This window comes from Rhinopithecus roxellana, chromosome 1 (assembly GCF_007565055.1).
Source record: "Rhinopithecus roxellana isolate Shanxi Qingling chromosome 1, ASM756505v1, whole genome shotgun sequence".
NCBI lineage: Eukaryota > Metazoa > Chordata > Mammalia > Primates > Cercopithecidae > Rhinopithecus > Rhinopithecus roxellana.
Genome location: NC_044549.1, coordinates 92,558,820 through 92,579,828, shown reverse-complemented (window position 1 = coordinate 92,579,828; position 21,009 = coordinate 92,558,820). Strand labels below are relative to the sequence as shown.

Here is a 21,009-nt window from a genome sequence, read left to right as displayed (position 1 = left end):
GTGAGTGTGGGGAGACCATGCACAACGTGTGGGACTCTGCACCGCACCCGCTCAGAGCCTCAGCCCTTCAGAGCCACCGGTAATGATTTGCTGTGGGGTTACCCTGATTCTTCTGAGGTCTCTTTTCCTTTCAGGTTTTCTGTATAACAGCAAGAACCACATGACTGCATGCCACCTAAACTAGGCTGTGCATAGCCCACGTTCTGTGCAAGGAGGGCGCAAAGCAGCCGAGTGTCTGTGACCCACCTGCCACCTTTCCAATGCTACTACAAGATTTGCAAGAAACAGTCATTTATCAGGAACCATCTTTATTAAAAAAGATAAAATAGAGCAGGGCAGGGGAGAAGTGCTACAGGCTCCGAAGTTGCTGGGCACACGGCAGCGTGGGCATCTCGTCAGGCTCCTCCCCAAAGCCATTGGTGTCCACTGTCAACGTTCTTGGACCTCAGGGCCTTCGTCCTCTCCAATCTAAATGCAAGGAGACATTTGACACGGACTCTCTCAGGTGTTTTGCAAAGTACAAGACATTCTCATTGACTCTGGTCACCCTGCTGTGCACTAGATGTTAAAACCTCTTCCTCCTGTCCAGACTTTGGTCCTTTGACTGACAACCCCCCCCATTCCCTCCCTCTGCCACTCTCTGGCCCCTGGTCACCATCCATCTACTCACTATTTCTATGGGGTCTACTTTTTTAAATCAACACTTCTGGGACATCATGTGGAATTGGTCTCTGTGAGGTGGTGGAGATGCTAAGTAGCAGGATTTCCTCATTCCACAGTGCACACATCTATCTAATCCTCACATTGTACCCCATGAATGAATACAAGCATGATTTGCCAATTAAAATAATACTAATAAAGACAGAATAAATGCAGTAAAATACAAGAAGTGCGGCTTCACCTCCCCACCTACTTGATTTTTGTCTTCAGTAGTGCAACTATGTTGGGGCAATCTTATTACTCCTTTTCTTTGGTGGACGCGTGCAACAAAATCTTAACAGAATTGAAAGGTGCATGGTCTGGCAGCCCTGCGGCAGCCCCAGCTTCTTGTTGGTGAGGCTGACATCACAGCCTCAGGCTGCCCAGCTTGGACAACGCTGGCTTCCTGCGATGGTTGTCGCTGGGCCAGGGACGTTTCTGGGTCTCTGCCACTGCTGCTGGTGCTCTGGGTGGAGGGGGAGGCCACAGGGTCATGCTGGGGGCTTTGCTAAAACTGGCTTCCTCTGCAGGCCGGCAGGGGCACTGGCAGGAACAGTGGTCTTCTGCTGAATGCTGAATATGGGACACGCTGGCTCGCTGTGAGCCTGCTTCAGTGGGAGAGGGAAGGTGGAAACTTCAGTGGATAGAGAAGGACAGGTGGGAACCCCAGGAGGAAGGGACCATGGTCTGATGGTGGACTGCTGCTTTTGTTTGTTCTAAAAGGAGGTAGGTGGCCACAGGATAGTGAAATCCTTTTTTTTTTTTTTTTATTGGCACAGAGATGTTCTTGGCCTGGAATCCTGTTCTTGGCCACTATGAGCTCGGTTGTTTGGGAGTTCTGGTATCCAGTAGTGGCTCTTTGTATGTTGTCCATGGCATCTCCTGGCCACAGTTCACCCACCAGTCCCTCAAAACTTGTTTCAGTAGGGGCCACTCCCTGGGGTCTAGTGTTAGTAACTTTTGAATGAGTCTTTCAAGTTGAAGGGGGAAAAAATGGTGGGGCGTGGTAGCTTCCTGTGAGAATTTTATTCTTGATGTCCATCGTGTTCCCCGAATAGAAGGGCAGGGCCCCGGCCACCATATGGTAGAGGAGGACGCCGAGGCCCCATATGTCCGTGGCAGGGCATTGGTACCGCCAGCCCAGGAAGAGTTCTGAGCAGGAATGGTGGGCTTCTGCCCTCACTTCTCGCCCTTCTTGGGCAGCCAAAAATTAAAAGTGGGAACAGCTGGCTCCCTTTGAGCTCTCTTTGGCTCCATGGGGAAGGTGGACTTTGTCAGATGGGGAAGAACAGGTGGGACCCCCACGAGGAAGGGACTGTGCTCCAATGACGGAGTGCCTCCTCCTCTGCACTTCTCCTGTACCCCAGGATTAGGTACGTGGCCTCCAATGATGGAGCGCCTCCTCCTCTGCACTTCTCCTGTATCCGAGGATTAGGTACGTGGCCATGGGATAATCATATACATATTTTTTGTGGGGGGGAATATTGATTCCGAGATGTGTGATGCTTGGAATCCCATGGCCACCGTGACCAGGGTTATAGGGGGCATAGGTGTCCAGGGTCTCTGTATGCTGTCAGCAGTGTCTTCTGGCTGGCATTGACCCAGGGGTCCCACATCAGCTGGTTTAGTGGGGGTCGCTCCCTGGGATCAAGGCTGAGGAATTGTTTTACTAGTGTTTCCAGTGGAAATGAACAAATAGGTGGGGAGTCATACTGTCACATAGCCTGAGGCAGGAAGGGACCAGGGGTGGGACCCACGGAGGCTCTGAGAAAGGCCTGGGCCTCAGAAGATGGGGAAGCAGGAAGACCCACTTAGAGGCCTTCACAACCTTCACAGGCCAGAATGCAGTTTAGGTTTCAGAAGGGGGCTGGGTCCCTCACACTCTTCTTGAGGCTACAGGGCTGCAGCTCCTTGGGCTCTTTCCACACAGGCATGGTTCTGGGGTCCCGGCTACACAGACACCCTTCTGATGGTTGTCGTCTGCAGCCAGGCAGGGGGCATGGGCTGACCCGCCCCTTCCTTTGCCAAGTGGACAGATGAAGGGAGCCTGTGAGGGTAGGATTGCTGGATTGGAAATTGGACTTGGAGTGTAATCCAAACGCCCCACGGGCCCCGCCTCTTCTCTGGAGCTCAGCTTCAAGAAAACTGGGACAAGGGATGGCAAGACCAGCTCTCAGGACCCTTGCCCCTCCATCCCGTGATGCTTTTAGATTCTCAGGGCCCACCTTTTTCAGAAAGAATTCTCAGGTTATGGGAAAGTAAAGGGAGGAATCGTGCTTTGAGTGGCACTTTGATCAGGCTCTAGACTAGGTGTTGGTTTGGTGGGTTTGCTTTTCCTCCTGCCTCATCCCCCTTCACAAAACCTGAGTCCTGGCTAGGCCGGGAGTGAGATTCCTGTTTCTAGATTTTCATCATTCTGTGTTGCACAGGAGGAGGTCTGGGGAAAAAGGGGACAGATACTAGCAAGCATATAGAAGATTTATATGCACCAGGCTCTGGAGCAGCTGCTGATATCTGGTCCAGCAGCCTGGGGTCTCCATAGAGATAGGGGCGGGGCCAGGTGGCAGTGACGCAGTGCGGGGTGTTGCTCCCAAAGGCCGACGGCCCCGCCCAGCCTGGGCAAAGAGTCGGAGCCGGGACTGGGAGGCAGAGCCGGAGACGGGTAGGCACAGCCGAACCCCTGCGCGCTTGCCCAGTAGAGAGCTCAGGATCCCCAAGATTGGACAGGCAAATAAGCTTAGTGACAGTCCCACGAGCCTTCCCGAGAGTCACGGTAGGCGTCCACGGCCCCTGCGGATCCCTAGGCCTGCTCTATCAGGCTACCTTGGGGACGGACCCAAGGCTGCACTTCCAGTGCTCTGCAGACACACTTCGGGCTTGAATCCCAGGGTCTCACTGATTCCACAGATATTGATTGAGGGCCTCCTGGGTGCCAGGGCTGTGTGGCTCTCAGGGAGGCAAGGTCCTTGTTCCAGTAGGGGTGACAGGTGTAAAACAGGACGACTTAAGAACCTGAGAATGGGGACAAAGCAGAGTACTGGGAAGTGGCTAGGTGGGTGTGGGGCAGCCTGGGACGGGGTAAACAGCAAATCTTTGCCATCTGTTCCTGGCCAGATTTCATTGGGGATGCTACCTGATCTCTCTTCAGCCTCAGTTTCCTCACCTGGACAGTGGAACTGAACTCAACCCCCACTATCTGACCCTGCTCGCTGGGCTGGCTTCAGGGAACCCGCCCTGCTCAGGCCTGCTCCCCACGCTCCATGGCTGTCAGTCCCCCAGGAGAAGAATGTCTGCCATATGGAGGCTGCTGGTAGCAAAGGATGATGAACAAGCCAAGGTTGCCCGGCCTGCATGCTGGCAGAGGTGGATACTTGAAGGGAGTTTCTCTGTTTGTGGGCTTTTGCCCTGGTGCCCTTCCCTATAGTCCCTTGACCCAGCCCAGCTCAATGGGCTGGAAGCCCTGGCTTCAGAAGAGGAGATGTCAAGCTCTGCCACAGGTCACAGCCAGAAACAATTCTGGCCTTGTCCAATGATAGTAAAAGTCAGGCCTGGGAAGGTGTCCTCTCACAGGACAGCACTTCCAGAGGGGGCACAGCAGCAAGGTGGAGGGACAGACTCTGACGGGCCTTTGGGGAGCTCAAGCAGAACCCACAGGGGCCCTCCTTCTGCGGTACAAACTGGCATTGGGTGGAGGGAGATCCAGTATTGACACCTGAGGGACCTTCACCCCCAATGTGGATTTAAAGGACAGCAGCTCACTGGGGAGACAAGGGGCTCCACAACACTCCCACCCTCTCCTGAGCCCACTTCTTGCTTCCTGGTCCTGCTCTTCGTTGGGGAAGGAGAATCTTACCTGAATCAACAGTGGGCAGAGTCACCACATGCTCAAGGCTGGGCACACCTAGATGCCGGCCATGCACAAGGGTGGTGCCTTTTGGACCTTCCTCAGGGTCCTCAGGAACCCCCGAGGAAGCTCCCTGATGGGTGTTGATGGGGCATCTGCACCCATAGATTCACTGCCTTACACAGAAACACCAGGTTCCTGGGAAGCTGGAACCTGCCTTATGAAAGCCCCCATTCCCATCACCCCCTCCATCCCTCAGGGCTGCTGCTGTGTCTTGCCATCAACCCTCTTCTGACCCCCAGGACGCCTGCCTCACCCAGAAGCACCTGGGCCTGACTGAAGACTCACTCCTCCATCAGGCCTCTGAGGGGAATGGCTCCGTGCTGCTTTTAGCAAAAGGGGAAACCATTGCAGCACAAAGGCCAATGCCGCACTAGACAGTCAGGAGCCCAGCAGCACAAGCGGCCTCCTAAGGCGCTTTGGGAACCACACCCCGCCACTGACCCCAGCACAGCCTGGTTCCCAGGGCTTCGGGATCCTCCTGGGAACCTCTCAGAAGGATTAACACAGGCAGTTGAGACCTCAAGGGGCCGCTGGTCCTTCTGAAAATGCTCACCAGGTAGTGTGAGTATGGGGAGACCATGTGCTATGTATGGGACTCTGCCCTGCACCCGCTCAGAGCCTCAGCCCTTCAGAGCCACTGGTAATGATTTGCTGCAGGTGGGGTCACCCTGATTCTTCTCTGAGGTTTCCTTTCCTTTCAGGTTTTCTGTATAACAGCAAGAACCACATGACTGCATGCCGCCTAAACTAGGCTGTGCATAGCCACCGTTCTGTGCAGGGAGGGCATAAAGCAGCAGAGTGTCTGTGACCCACCTGCCACCTTTCCAATGCTACTACAAGATTTGGAAGAGATGGTCATTTATCAGGAGCCATCTTTTTAAAAAATGATAAAATAGAGCAGGGCAGGGGAGAAGTGCTGCAGGCTTCAATGTTGCTGGGCACACGGCAGCGTGGGCATCTCACCCGGCTCTTCCTTGCAGCTGTTGGCGTCCACTGTCAGGTTTCAATGTTCTTGGACCTCAGAGCCTTTGTCCTCTCCAATCTAAATGCAGAGAGACATTGGACATGGACTCTCTCAGGTGTTTTGCAAAATGCAAGATATTCTCATTGACTCTGGTCACTCTGCTGTGCCCTAGATGTCAAAACCTCTTCCTCCTTCCTGAGACTTTGGTCCTTTGACCAACAACCCCCCACCGCCATTCCCTCCCTCTGCCACTCTCCAGCCCCTGGTCACCATCCATCTACTTGCTACTTCTATGGGATCAACGGTTTTAGATCAACACTTCTGGGACATCATGTGGAATTGGTCTCTCTGAGGTGGTGGAGATGCTAAGTAGTGGGATTTCCTCATTCCAAGGTGCACACATCTATCTAATCCTCATATTGTACCCCAGGAATGAATACAAGCATGATTTGCAAATTAAAATACTGCTACTAAAGACAGAATAAATATAGTAAAATGCAAGAAGTGTGGCTTGACCGCCCCACCTACTTCATTTTTGTCTTCAGCCGTGTAACTATGTTGGGGTGATCTTATTCCTCCTTTTCTTGGCTGGACACAGGAAAAAAACATTTTAATAAAGTGAAAAGGCATATCCTGGCAGCTCTGCAACAGCACCAGCTTCTTGCTGGCTTGGCTGATGTCACAGCCTTGGCTGCCCAGCTTGGAGGGTGCTGGCTTTCTGCGATGGTTGTTGAGGCAGAAACGTTTCTGTGTCTCCACAACTGCTGCTGGTGCTCTGGGTGGAGGGTGAAGCCACAGGGTCATGCTGGGGCCTTGTTAAGCCAGGGACGTTTACAGATCACCACTGCTGCTGCTGGTGCTCAGGGTGGAGGCGGAAGCCACAGTCATGGGGAAGGCTTGCTAAGCCAGGGATGTTTCTGCATCACCACCACTGCTGCTGCTGCTCTGGGTGGAGGGGGAGGCCACAGGGTCATGCTGGGGGGCTTGGTGAGCCAGGAAGGTTTCTGGGTCTCCACCACTGCTGCTGAAGCACTGGACAGAGAAGGAGGCCACAGTGTCATACTGGAAGGATTGGAAAGCCAGGGAGGTTTTTGATTCTGAACCATTGCTGCTGGTGCTCTGGGTGGAAGGAAAGGCCACAGGGTCATGCTGGGGAGCTTGTTGAGCCAGGGACATTTCTGGGACTCCACCACTGCTGCTGGTGCTCTGGGTGGAAGGGGAGGCCATGGGGTCATGCTGGGGGGCTTGGTGAGTCAGGGACATTTCTGGGTCTGAACCACTGCTGCTGATGCTCTGGGTAGAAAGAAAGGCCACAGGATCATGTTGAGGGGCTTCACTGAAGCTCTCTGGCTTCCTCTGCAGGCCGGCAGGGGCACTGGCCAGAAAGGGGCCCTTCTGCTGAATGCTGTGAGTCTGCTTCAGTGGGAGAAAAAAGGTGGAAACTTCAACGGATAGAGAAAAACAGTTGGGAACCCCAAAAGGAAGGGACTGTGGTCTGATAGTAAACTGCTTCTTTCGTTTTGTTTCTTCCAAAATAATGTAGGATGCCATAGGAAAACTGAATAATTCTCCTTTGATTGCCACAGATAGGTTCTCAGCCTGGAATCCCATGGCCACCAAGAGCTGGGTTGTTTTGGGGTTGAAGTGGTCTAGGATTTGTTCTTCATATATTGTCAGAGGCAACTCCCGGCCACTGTTCACCCACAGGTCCCTCATCACTTCTTCTAGTGCTGTCTGCTCCCTGGGGTCTATCTACTGTTAATAGTTTATTATTGAGGCTTTTTGAGACCTCAGGAAAAGTATACTGGGGAAAAATATCTTCCATTTTAACGTTTTGCCATGAAGACCCTAACACTGCATTAGCGGAAGGGCAGAACTTCACCCACCATGTGATGTAACGTTACTCCGAGGCTCCAAACATCCATGGCAGGGCATTGGTAGCCCTGGCCCAGGAAGAGTTCTGGGGCTATGTAGGTAGGGGTAGGTGCCACAAAGGGCTGTCAGCTGCTGTCCCTCATGGAATGTGGTACCTAAGCCGAAGTTCGTGATCTTAATGTTACCGTCCTTAATGTTACCCAGCTGCGTGGGCTCTGGGGAAATCAAGGCAGGCGGTTTGCCTTCCCAGGACCTGCTGCAGGTGGGCACCCCTAAGGGAGGCAAGGGGACAGGACAAGTTCTCAGGAAACCTCTGCCCAAAGTTTGTTTTTTCCACTCCACAAGAAGCTATCAGTACCTACTATGTGCAACAGACAGAGCCCTACAGCCAAGTTTAGATATTAACCAGGAAAGCCAGGGGTCCGGTCTCCAGAGGATCCACCTCCCCTGTCCTGCAGGAAGGCTAAAGGAAAATGTTAGGCAATTCAACCTAGCAAACATTTACCCAATGCCAGCCGGGCCCAAAGTCCAGTGTCAGACGCACAAGGGTCCAAAAGAATTTACTGATCCTAGTTCTGTCCTCCTAGTGCTGACCTTGACAAGCCACAGTAGAAAATGCCCTGTACCCCAGGGCAGGGGCCACTGAAGAGCTGAGGGACACTGAAGGGAAGAACAAGTCCCACCTTAGGCAGCCAAGGAGGGCTCCCTGGAGGAGGGGACACCTGAGAGGCAATGCCAGAGGAAGCATGGCTTCTGAAAGCAGAGTTCAGGAGGGGAAGGTGCTCTAGGCAGAAGAGGCAGCATAAGGAAAGGTGAGGAGGGGGGCATCTTTAGAGACCCTGAGCTAGTCCAGTTCTGCTGATGCAAGAGCCACAGGTGGGCCAGGAAATAGCTATGACAACACTGACTAGAGGAGGGCACTCTGCAGGTGGCTTCTGACCCAAAAGGCAGATCCCAGCCACGTGGGGAGAGCCCCCAATGTCCAGGAAGATGCAGCAGCAGACACGCAGTGCGTCCAGCGAGAAAGAGCTCAGGCGACAGAGTCAGACATCCTGGATCCCAGCCCCTGCTAAGCCACCCATGAGCTGTGTGACCGTGGGCAAGTTACTGAAGCTCTCTGGGCCTCAGTTTCCTCATTTATATAGTGGGCATCAGACCATTCATAAGCACAATAAGACACTGTACTTACCAAGGGAATAGCACATTGCCTGACACCCAGGGGCAGCCATCTACCACAGTTTATTGAGCAATTATCTTTCTTGACACTCATCAATCTAGATAAGGCACATCCTTTTTGGGACTGCCAGACTCTAAAAGCTTCCAAGGGTCAAGTTCATCTTCACAGTGGAGACTCTGACCAGAAAAGAGGTTGCAGGCTCAGAAAAAAAGGCAAAAGGGATGACGAAAATACTCATCAAAGTATTTCGGGGCAAAGAGGACCAAGTAGAAAGTATGACACCCTCATAGTGGGCAAGGAAGGGAGTTAACCATTTCCTTGCTGCAAAGGTGGGGCCTTGAGATGGGCTGCTAGTAAATGACCCAGTCTGTGATGACCAGATGACGTCCTACTCTGGAACTGGCTGCAGGTGGCATCAATCCTTCAGGAGAGCGGGGAGTGTGAGAGGAAACCATCCAGGGTTGCTGGGACCTCCTGGCATGACGGTGGCCAGGGAAGGCCCAGAGCAGGCACCTCCCCAGTCCCGACATCCCCACCACCCACCTGTGGAGAACAGACGCACACTCAGGAAAGAAGTGACTTTAAAGGGGCTTCACTAGAACCACAAGAATGAGCCATAGCAAGTGCTGGCCAGGACATAGAGATGGTGGCACCTTCACACACTGCCCCTGGGAATCTGAAAAGGGGTAGCCACTTGGGAAAGCACCTGGCAGCTCCCAAACAGTTAAACACAGAGTTATCCTGTGCCCCGGCAATTCCACTCCTACCCAAGAGACCAGAAAACACACGTCCACATGTGAGTGCTCACAGCACCATTATTCCTAACCACCAAAATATGAAAACAACCCAAGAGTCCATCAAAGGATGACCAGAGAAGCAAAACGCAGTTGATCCCTGCAATGGAAAGTGATTTAGCAACACAAAGGAACGAAGCGTGGACACATGCAACAACACAGGTGAGCTTTGAAAACGTGCTCAATGAGAGAAGTCAGTCACAAAACACTGTACGCATGGACGTATATGGCTGCATGCACTGTGCGATTCTATTCCCATGAAACGTCCAGAACCGGCAAATGCAAAGAGACAGAAAGCAGATTCATGGTTATCAGGGGCTGGAGAGAGGAGAGAATGGGGAGTGAAGCAATGGGTATGGAGCTTCCTTTTGGGGTGATGAAAATGTTCTGAAACTGGATACTGGTGATGGTTGCACAGCTGTATGAATCTAACAAGAAATGCTGAATCGTATCCTTAAAATCGGTGAATTTCATATGATATAAACGTCGATAAAAATAAACACCTATTTTTTAAAAAGTGACTTAAGGCAGGAAATATAACAGAGTGGTCATGAACAGGGATTGCAAACTACAGCCGCTGGGCCAAATGTAGCCCCCTATTTCTATAAATAAAGTTTTATCAGAACACAGCCATACCCATTCATTTCCACATCATCTAAGGCTGCTTTAGTGGGACAATGGCAGAGCTGAATAGTTGCCACAGACACCATATGGCCAGGAAAGCCCACAATATTTACATCCAGCCCTCCACAGAAGCTTGCCACCCCCTGCCCAGGAGGGAAAACTCTGGGGCCAGGCTTGGCTGCATATTAGCTCCACATCTGTTCTGTGTGTGTGCACACTCAGGTGAGTGTGTGGCTGTGTTCATTCTCTGTGCATCATCTAGTCGCCATACAGGAAATGAGCTAGGGTGTGTGAAGTGCCCCTAAGAATGCCTGGCCACAAGGTGAACTCAAACTTTGCTCATTCTGCTCCCAAGAACAGCTTATACTCCCCACAAACCCTGTAGACAGGATCCCATCACCTCCTGCACCACCCTTTCTTCAGCTTCCCTCTGCTTTGAGAAAAAAGGTGAGTCCCACGCTGACACACAGGACCCTGTACACCCTGCATCTCACCCCACTCCATGCTTCAGTCTCCTCCAAAATAAAAGGACCTTCCCTGCCTGGCACACTGGCTCTAAGGTCTGGACCAGGAAGCAAAACCCTCCCTGAGAGTCCAAGCAGGAGGCACAGCCCCAGCCAGCCTCTCCCAGCCTCCCGTTGTGACTGAGAATGTTGGCTTCCCCAAGATGTGCTGCACCAAGGACCAGCGCTGTGACCAGCAGGGTCTGGCTCCAGGGTCCGCCATAGCTCTGAGCACACAGGCCCTGCTGCAGGGACCCCGGAGCGCCAGGAGTGGCCATGGCTCGATGCTACCGAGGGCTTGGGGCCCACCTCACGGGTGGGTTCTGCCTCTTCAGCACCTCCACAAGCAGCAACTTCACTTCCCTGATTGAAGCTGCCCTCCAGGGGACCTGCAGGGTTGGATGCCAGAGGAGTGGGAAACACAGAGAGGCCAGGTTCATAGTAGAGGGATGATCCAGCATGGGCTGCAGAGGACAAACAGGCAGGGGGATGTCCTCACCCTCGGAGTCCAGGGCCTGCATCTTCAGCTCTATGGGGGAGTCCTCCAGGTAGAGCTCGCGGATGGTGGAGATGATCTGGATGTCATGGATGAGGTCCAAGATGGCATCACAGCGCAGGACCTGGCCTGTGGCTGGAGGAACCCCAGGGAGAAGTCAGCACTGAAGACAGCACCTGCCCCTGGCTCCACCTCCAAGCCTTGCAGGCTTACACTTTGGCAAAGACCACAGCAACCACCAGCTTCACCCTCAGATGCCAAGCAGCTGCCTCGCACATGGCCCCGCTGACAGTTAACAGGGACTACCAGAAAGGAAGGGCTGTGGGGGCCTTGTCACCACCTGGTCCGGCTTTTTAAATGCAGGGCACCAGCATTTAAAGCTGTGGGCAAAGAAAACTCCAGAAAAACTTCGTTTTATTCAGGGTGTAACCATTCAGTGAAGTGATAAGGGTTATAGTGTGATGAGTTCCCATCCCAAAGACGAGAGCCCTGTCCCTCCACTGAGCTTAGGGATTATGCTGGTGGTTTTGTTTATTTTTGTTTCTTTTGAGATAGGGTCTCAATTTGTTGCCCAGGCTGGAGTGCAGTGGCTCGCGGGGTCAAGTGATTCTCCTGCCTTGGCCTCCCTAGTATTTGGGACCACAGGCATGCATACACCACCATGTCTGGCTAATTTTTAAAAATTTTTTATAGAATCAAGGTCTTGCTTTGTTGCCTAGGCTGGTCTTATACTCCTGGGCTCAAGTAATCCTCCTACCTTGGCCTCCCAAAGTGCTAGGATTACAGGTGTGAGCCATTGCAACCAGCCTATGATGGTGTGTTTATATGATTATCAAGTATATTGTAGAAGGGGCGCATGGACACTCATACAGATGTTTTTTACTTGCTCCATAAAAAGGTACGTAAATGGCGTTACCTGGGGAATTCTGAAATGAAGCATAGCAGCAGCAGGATACAAAATGTTTCTGACTCTTCTCCAGGTACTTGTGCATTGTTAACATTGTTTTGTTGGAAAGCAATACAGTCCCATGTATCAAAAGCCTTACAAATAGGCTGAGCGAGGTGGCTTATGCCTGTAAGGGCACTCAGCCCTTACTGATGTCCTCTGTGAAGATGATGCTGGTGAGGAGGGTAGGCTGGTTCAGGCGGGCCTGCACCACCACCTTCTGGGAGCACTGCTGCTCATCCAGGCCAAGCGGCTTGATAGTGGCCACCTCCGGCCAGGTGGACAACCTGCAGTAGAAGAAGAGAGCATTTAGTCTCTGGAGCTGCACTGCAAGGCACAGCGGGGTCCAGACATCAGGCTGAGAAAGTAATCTCAGAATATCTATTGGCTCACACAAGGCAATATAAATCTCAAGCCAAGGGTCCAAGAAAAACCAAGGAATCTGCCGCATCCTCCCTAAGCTCTCCAAATACCATTTGTCCTGAGAGAAACTTTTTTGACTCAAGTTCCCCACCAAGAACTGTGGAATTCCCCGTGAACATTCAAAACATGAACAGGTTTAGAAAAGAAAAGCTATACTGACTTTTGGCCTGATTCCTTTGAAGTCACTGGACCCCCATCTTTTGCAAAGTCCTGAGAAAACAGCAGCAGCAGGAGGTTTATGGCGATCCCATCCTGAGTGTTGTATTCTTCCAGTCCGTACAGCGCTTTCACAGGAAATGGAAAGTCACTGCGGAGAAAAACCAGAATCTGATGCTGCAGATCAGGAATACACAAGGCTGCAGGGAAAACCACTAGAGCAAACCAATTTCAAACACAACGTCATGGGGAGGAATTAGAAACAGAAGAACAAACGTGAACCTTTTAGGAATTTTGGAGCTAAGGTGCAGGGATGCTGGGGTTGGGAGGAAAGAAGCTGTGGGACTGGGCAGCTGTGGCTGAGGTCAAGGGTGTTCTGAAGTTTGTATCAGTTACTGACAGAATTGATGTAACTTCACCAGTACAACCAAGCCAGCAGGTAAACAATACCTACCCTTCCGGAACAACACAGGAGTCCACTACGAAGGCATCCTGGAAATCATTGCAGATGGTGTGCCCAACACGTTCCTTCAGGAAGCAAACAAACACTAAGGGCAGCGCAGGGTGTACTTGCTGGAGAGCCCTAGATAAATTACTCTTAACCTTTCTAAGTCTCAGTTCCCTCATTTCTAAAAAGGAAGTAACAATAAATATCTCATTATTGTGAAGCAGAAAAGAGAGAGTGCATAAAAAGCACTTAGCACAAGGCCTAGCATAGAATAGGGCTCTCAGACAGATAGTAGCCACCATCATTAACAAAGTCAATCTCTTCTTTACTATTGTTATTGTTATTAAGTGAAGGAAGCCTCAGAGAAGAGCCCTGAGGCAGGGTAGGGCAGAAAAGCCTTTCGCAGTTAGAATTTAGGAGAGGTCACAGGATGATCTATTTTCACACTACAACAGAAAGACCTGAAGAGTGTAGTAAAGCAGCTCTCATGCTTTATTGCTGTAAGAAAAGACAATTGGCTTTACCAGGGCTTTTGGATCCAGCTTTTCTTGTTGGATCAGGTTGGCAAATTCATCATAGTAAAGTGCAGAGGCCTGAGGAGACTGCTCACTACAGGAATGAACCAACTGCAACAAGGAAGTCACCTGGAGCAAAGAGGAAGAATGGTTTAAACCTTGGGCTGCCAGTCCTTCCCAAACTCCATTCGCCCCATTCAAGACTGTTTTTTTCACTTTCTGATTTTACTGGCAAAGCTCTACTTCTCACTTGAAGTTTTCCTGAATGTTCTGACCCGTCTGTCTCTTTCCGATATCATCCCTTTTCCAATCAGTCAGACACTGCAGCCAGATTAATTTTTCTAAAGCAAAGCTTTGATTTTTGCCATTTCCATGCTAAGAAACCCTTAAGGAATACCTCTGCCTAAAGAATGAAATAAAAATGTATTGTTTTGCATGCAAGGCTCTCTGTTTTCTCTCTCAACTAGCTTTTTCTTTTTTCCTTTTGAGATAGGGTCTCGCTCTGTCGTCCAGGCTGGAGTACAGTGGTGCAATCTCGGCTCAAAGCAACCTCCACTTCCTGGATTCAAGAAATTCTCTTGTCCCAGCCTCTGGAGTAGCTGGGACTACAGGCGCCTGCCTCCATGCATGGGTAATTTTTTTGTACTTTCATTAGAGATGGGATTTCACCATGTTGGCCAGGCTGGTCTCAAACTGCTTACCTCAAGTGATCTTCCTGCCTCAGCCTCCCAAAGTACTGGGATTACAGGTGTGAGCCACTGTGCCCTGCCTGAACTAGCTTTATGTCCCACTTTCCAGTTATACACTTATTTGTCCCCATGCTTCAACATCTTTCTTGCTAAGACTTTATAATTTAATTGGAGAGATTAAATGGATATAGAAATAAATGCAACTGACCTGGGAGTGGTGGCTTACGTCTGTAATCCCAGTGCTTTGGGAGGCTGAAGGGGGCAGATCACCTGAGATCAGGAGTTTAAGATCAGCCTGACCAACATGGCGAAACCCCGACATGGTGAAACCTCGTCTCTACTAAAAATATAAAAATTAGCTGGGCATGATAGTGCATGCCTGTGATCCCAGCTGCTGGGAAGGCTGAGGCAGGAGAATCGCTTGAACCTGGGAGGCACCACTGCACTCCAGCCTGGGAGACAGAGTTGGGACTCCATCTCATACAAAGTAAGTGCAACCCAGGCCAGTAGTTTCCAAGTATCATAAAATCACAAAGATAGGAGTTCAGGAAAACTATTTTTTTTTTTTTTTTTGCCTTTTTTTGAGACAGAGTCTCGCTCTGTTGCCCAGGCTGGAGTGCAGTGGTGTGATCTCGGCTTACTGCAAGCTCTGCCTCCCGGGTTCAAGCAATTCTCTGCCTCAGCCTCCCAAGCAGCTGGGATTACAGATGCCTGCCACCACGCTGGGCTAACTTTTATTTTTTTATTTTTTATTATTTTTAGAGAAGAACTCACGTGTGTGCACTGCTCATCGCTCAGGTTGGCTCTCTCTTGAGTCAAACTAGATGATGCACTTCTAAAAACAAATAATTTTAATTTCACTTTTGTAATATTTTGTAACAATTGCCAATAAGTTTAAGTATTCTGACTTCCCTAGGGTACAGTAAAGATAAAAGTACATGAAGGGAGAGAAGAGTATTTATTTTGTCCATACAAAATACAGATTAGAGCAAAATATTGTTATCTTATATATATTTTTCTTTTCTCTTTTTTACTTTTTTTTTTTTTTTTTGAGACAGTTTCACTCTTGTTGCCCAGGCTGGAGTGCAATGGCGTGATCTCAGCTCACTGCAACCTCCGTCTCCCAGGTTCAAGCAATTCTCCTGCCTCTCCGGCATGTGCCACTGCATCCAGCTAATTTTGTATTCTTAGTAGAGACTGGGTTTCTTCATGTTGGTCAGGCTGGTCTTGAACTCCCAGCCTCAGGTCATCAGCTCACCTCGGCCTCACAAAGTGTTGGGATTACAGGCGTGAGCCACCGAGTCCGGCCTGCTCATTTCTCTTACAGTTGTAACGTCTACTGTTAAAATGATGTCTATGCAATGTAACACTGTTAGCTGGCAAGATTAACTCATCTTAAACCACAGAAGTCAGAATCTCCATGTGTACCTGTCTGCCGCCATGATGCCAGCCATGGTGACAGCACCAAAAAATCCCAAAGAGTTTGTACTTGAATACGGTGCTAGAGAGCTGCTTTCTTATCACCAAGTGCATGTCATCCTGCAATGAGATAATGAAGAAAGATGGTAATGCTGGAATTGCACAGCAAAGGAAGGTATGGTATGGATATTGAGCCATGCAGCTAGACTATAAAGGGTTCTATCGTTTACTGTTTTTTGTTTTGTTTTTTTGAGACGGAGTTTCGCTCTTATTGTCCAGGCTAGAGTGCAATGGTGCAATCTCGGCTCACTGCAACATGCACCTCCTGGGTTCAAGTGGTTCTCCTCCCTCAACCTCCTGGGTAGCTGGGATTACAGGTGCCTGGCACCACACCTGGCTAATTTTGTATTTTTAGTAGAGATGGGGTTTTACCATGTTGGCCAGCCTGGTCTTGAACTCCTGCCCTCAGGTGAACCACCCACCTCAGCCTTCCAAAGTGCTGGGATTATAGGGGTGAGCCACCACACACAGCCCTGTGTGTCTTTAGCAAGTCATTTCATGTCTCCAAGTTTTAATTTTTACATCTGTGAAATGGGGCAAGTTGTTTTAAGGATTAGAGGTAAATTATAAAAAAACTTCCAGAACAGTGTCTGGCACATGATAGACATTTAATAATAATAGCTTTTATTGTTATTATTCCTATAAGGATATGAAAATTATCATAATGTTGATGGCTGCTCAGCTAAAATAATGAATTAGAATAAAATACTTAGGTACAGATTTAAACATGGAGGCAAGGCTAGCCGTGGTGGCTCATGCCTGTCATCCTAACACTTTGGGAGGCTGAGGCAGGTAGATTGCTTGAACCCAGGAGTTCAAGACCAGCCTGAGTAACACGGCAAAACCTCATCTCTATAGAAAACACAAAAATTAGCCAGCTGTGGTGGTGCATGCCTGTGGTCCCAGCTACTCGGAAGCTGGGGTGGGAGGATCACCTGAGCCTGGGAGGTCAAGAATACAGAGCCAAGATCACATCACTGTACTGTAGCCTGGATGACAGAGCCAGATACTGTCTCAAAATAAAATAAAATAAAATAAAAAAATAAATATTGCTGAAAAACATTAAAGACATAAGTAAACGGAAAGACCTGTTGTCTTTGTGGACTGGAAGACACTCAATATTGTTAAGATGACAATACCATTCAAAGTGATTCAGCGCAATCCTTATCAAAGCCCCACAACATGTTTTGCAGAAATAGAAAGATCCATACCAAAATTCACATGGAATTTCACGGGACCCCAAACTGCCAAAACCTTGAAAAAGAACAAAGTTGGAGAGCTCACACTTCCTGATTTCAATATTAATACAAAGCTACAGTAGTCAAAACAGTGTGGTGATGGCAGGACAGACATACAGAACAATGAAACACAACACAGAGTTCAAAGATAAGCCTTCATATATGTGACAAATTGATTTTTGACAAGGGTGCCAAAATCATTTCAATGGTGAAAGGACCATCTTTTCAACAAATGGCACTGGAAAAACTGGATATCCATCTGCAAAAGAATGAAGTTAAATCCTTAAAATACACTATACACAAAAATTAACTCAAAGTGGATCAAAGACCTGAATTTAAGAGCTAAAACTTTCTCTTAGAAGAAAATAAAAGAAAATCTTCATGACCTTGGATTCGGCAATGGTATCTTAAGCATGACAACCAAAAGGACAAGCAACACAGGAAAAAAAATTGATAGAGAGTGGGTCGTACAGCTTTGGAGTGGCAACCTTCGTGGCGCCAGTGACGATAAAGAGAACTAAATATGGGTGATGTTGAGAAAGGCAAGAAGATTTTTGTTCAGAAGTGTGCCCAGTGCCACACCATGCAAAAGGGAGGCAAGCACAAGACTGGGCCTAATCTCCATGGTCTCTTTGGGCGGAAGACAGGTCAGGCCATTGGATTCTCTTACACAGACGCCAAGAAGAACAAAGGCATCACCTGAGGAGAGGATAAACTGATGGAGTATTTGGAGAATCCCAAGAAGTACATCCCTGGAAGAAAAATGATCTTTGCCGGCGTTAAGAAGGCAGAAAGGGTAGACTTGATAGCTTATCTCAAAAAAGTTACTAATGAGTAATAATTGGCCACTGCCTTATTTATTACAAAACAAATGTCTCATGACTTTTTTATGTGTTCCATACTTTAATAGAGCTCATACACAGGAATTCAGATCATGAATGACTGACAAAATATTTTGTTGGGCAGTTGTGATTTAAAACTAAGGCTGACTTGTGGTTAAATGAATATGTTGCTTTTGAATTTTAATAGTAATTCCAATTCAGTAAATGCTATCACTGTTTACCCCTTCTAAAGATAAGATGAGACTTCCTTAGCAATGTTCAACTTTTCACAAAGATAGTGAGTACTATCTTAAAACTTAATGGAGGCCAGGCGCAGTAGCTTACACCTGTAATCCCAGCATTTTGGGAAGCCGAGGTGGGCAGATCACTTGAGGTCAAGAGTTTGGGACCAGCCTGGCCAACATCAGGTGAAACTCTGTCTCTACTAAAAATACAAAAATTAGCTAGGCGTGGTGGTGGGCACCTGTAATCCCTGCTACTAGGGATGCTGAGACAGGAGAATTGCTTGAACCCAGAGGGCAGAGTTTGCAGTGAGCCGAGATCACGCCACTGCACTCTAGCCTGGGCGACAGCAAGACCCCATCTCAAAACAAACAAACAAAACAAAACAAAACAAAACAAAACAAAACAAAAAACTTAATGGAGATTGATTTTATATTTAGATTTATATAACTGGTTATATGAATATATTCAAATACTGAGGAAATTCCTTCACTGTCTTAGAACCAAGCAAGATTCACCTGTGTTTTGTGTTCATTTGCCTCTTAAAGGCAAGGGTTGGAGATAAATAAGGTAGCAATGTCTCGTTTATATTTTTGGCCTTAACTATGCCAATCTAATTAGAATTCCCTGTATTTAAAATGGTCCCTTTAACTTATTGAAAGGCAATTTAGTGTGGTTTATGTGTAATATCAAAGATTATTTAACACTTCTCACATTTTATACATGATCTATAAGGTCACATGCTTTTAAAATAGTAGCAAGTTAAACTTCACTCTTGAATTCTTTACAATCGAACTCAAACTAAGTTATAATTTAGGATTGTCTTTAAAGAGTCATTCAGAAACATAAAACTGTAAAACTGCTGTATATTAACGGTGCTTTTGACATCTTAAAAGGATTAAAGTAGAGGAGATATACACAAATTTTAACATTATGTGTGATCATAAGTCTTAAGATAATTAAAAAGAAAACCACAGATGAAAAAAAATAGATAAGGCCAGGTGCAGTGGCTCACATCTGTAATCACAGCACTTTGGGAGGCCGAGGCAGGCAGATCACAAGGTCAAGAGATCGAGACCATCTTGGCCAACATGGTGAAACCCCATTTCTACTAAAAATACAAAAATTAATTGGGCATGGTAGCACGCGCCTGTAGTCCCAGCTACTCAGGAGGCTGAGGCAGGAGAATCGCTTCAACCCGGGAGGCAGAGGTTGCAGTGAGCAGAGATCGCACCACTGCACTCCAGCCTGGGCGACAGAGCAAGACTCCATCTCAAAAAAAAAACGTAGATAAATTTGACTTTATCGAAACTAAATATTTTTGTGCATCAAAGGACACTATGAAGGGAGTGAAAACCCATAGAATGGGAGAAAATATTTGCAAATCATATATCTGATAAGAGATCAATATCCAGAATATACAAATAACTCCTATACCTCAACAACAACAAAAAACCAGTTTAAAAATGGGCAAAGTGCTGAGCACGGTGGCTCGTGCCTGTGATGCCAGCACTTTGGGAGGCAGAGACGGGTGGATCTCCTGAGCTCAAGAGTTTGAGACCAGCCTGGGTACCATGACGAAACTTCATGTCTACCAAAATTGCAAAAAATTAGCTGGGCACGGTGGTGCACGCACCTGTGGTCCCAGCTACTCAGGAGGCTGACATGGGAGGATCGCTTGAGCCTGGGAGGTGGAGGTTGCAGTGAGCCAAGATCACACCACTGCACTCCAATGTGTGTGACAGAGTGATACCCCATCTCTAAAACAAAACAAACAAAAATGGGTAAAGGACTTGAATAGACATTTCTACAAAAATATAGAAATGGCCAAGAAGTACATGAAAAGATGCTTAACATCATTAGTCATTAGGAAATGCAAATCAAACCACAATGAGATACCACTTTGTATTCATCAGGATGATTATAATTAAAAAATAGGGGCAAGCAACATGGCAGGTACCTGTTGTCCCAGGTACTCAGGAGGCTGAGGCAGGAAGACTGCTTGAGCCCAGGAGTTTGAGGCTGCAGTGAACTATGATCACACCACTGCACTGCAGCCTGGTCGTGACAGAGCAAGACCCTATCTAAAAATATATATTTTTTATTTATTAATAAATAAATTAGTTAATAAAAATTAAAATAAAAATTTTTAAGGATGAAAAATAAATGTTGGCAAGGATATGGAGAAATTGGAGCCTACATGCGTTGTTGGTGGGAATGTAAAATTATGCAGCTGCTATGGAAAGCAGTTTGGTGGTTCCTCTAAATGGTAAACATATGGTCATCATATGATCCAGCAATTCCACTCTTAAATATATATACCCTAAAGAACTGAAAACAGGGACTCAAATATTTGAACAAATCCATAGACAGAATGTGATTAGTGATTATTAGGAGGTAGGGACAGGAAGATGGCGAATTATTGCCTAATGGGTACAAAGTTTGTTTGGGATGATCAGAAAGTTCTAGAAAAGGATAGTGATAGTGGTTGTATAACATTGTGAATATACTTACTGCTACTAAATTGTATCCTTAAAAACAATTTAAATGGTATATTTTATGTTATGTATATTTTATCAAAATTCAAAAATAAAATAAAATAATGAAGTGGATTTTTATTACTGATTTGAAGCAATCTCCAAAATAAACTGCTAAATGCAAAAGGTAAGATGTAGAACAAGAGGGAAAAGGAAACTACAGGTAAATACAAATTTGTAAATTATCAGAACATCTCAGAAGGTTATAAAGTGACTGCCCCTGTGGGAGACAAACCAGGTGCCTAGAGGACTGAGAAGTGAGAGTTATTTTTCACTGGATACCCTTCTATATGTTTTGAATTTTATATGACACATGTATATTACCTAGTCCAAAATTTTTTTTAATTAAAAAAATGTGTTGACTGGAGACCCAAGAAAGGTGTGGGTGGGGGGAGATAAAAAATATACTGGTTGTTCAAAGTCACAGTCCAGTATGAATTACTGCCGTAAGATAGCACTAAAGATACAAACGAGT

At 47.7% G+C, this 21,009-nt stretch overlaps 2 protein-coding genes and 1 pseudogene across 2 annotated transcripts in view; 1 reads left to right on the top strand and 2 right to left on the bottom strand.

Annotated features, from left to right (window-relative positions):
• Positions 1–994: 994 nt before the first annotated feature.
• Positions 995–6,833, bottom strand: LOC104673304 (putative protein TPRXL). The gene is made up of 3 exons (XM_010377303.1): positions 6,477–6,833; positions 2,457–2,461; positions 995–1,202 (listed from the first exon to the last, which is right to left on the bottom strand). Exons 1-3 carry the CDS (start codon positions 6,831–6,833, stop codon positions 995–997), a joined length of 570 nt encoding a protein of 189 aa, XP_010375605.1.
• A 2,139-nt stretch (positions 6,834–8,972) lies between these two features.
• The window catches only part of LOC104673303 (Fanconi anemia group D2 protein), a 42,919-nt gene continuing 30,882 nt past the window's right edge, over positions 8,973–21,009 (bottom strand). The window contains 10 exon segments of the mRNA XM_010377302.2: positions 8,973–9,165; positions 10,719–10,932; positions 11,043–11,174; positions 12,136–12,272; positions 12,569–12,715; positions 13,019–13,092; positions 13,537–13,656; positions 14,991–15,051; positions 15,645–15,685; positions 15,687–15,755. Coding sequence (XP_010375604.2) covers positions 8,973–9,165; positions 10,719–10,932; positions 11,043–11,174; positions 12,136–12,272; positions 12,569–12,715; positions 13,019–13,092; positions 13,537–13,656; positions 14,991–15,051; positions 15,645–15,685; positions 15,687–15,755 — 1,188 coding nt within the window.
• On the top strand, positions 17,457–17,771 carry LOC115899882 (annotated as a pseudogene).

Coding starts and splice junctions, on each gene's coding strand:
- LOC104673304 (XM_010377303.1), bottom strand. CDS start 6,833: ATGTCCCTGACTCACCAAGCCCCCCAGCATGACCCCATGGCCTCCCCT.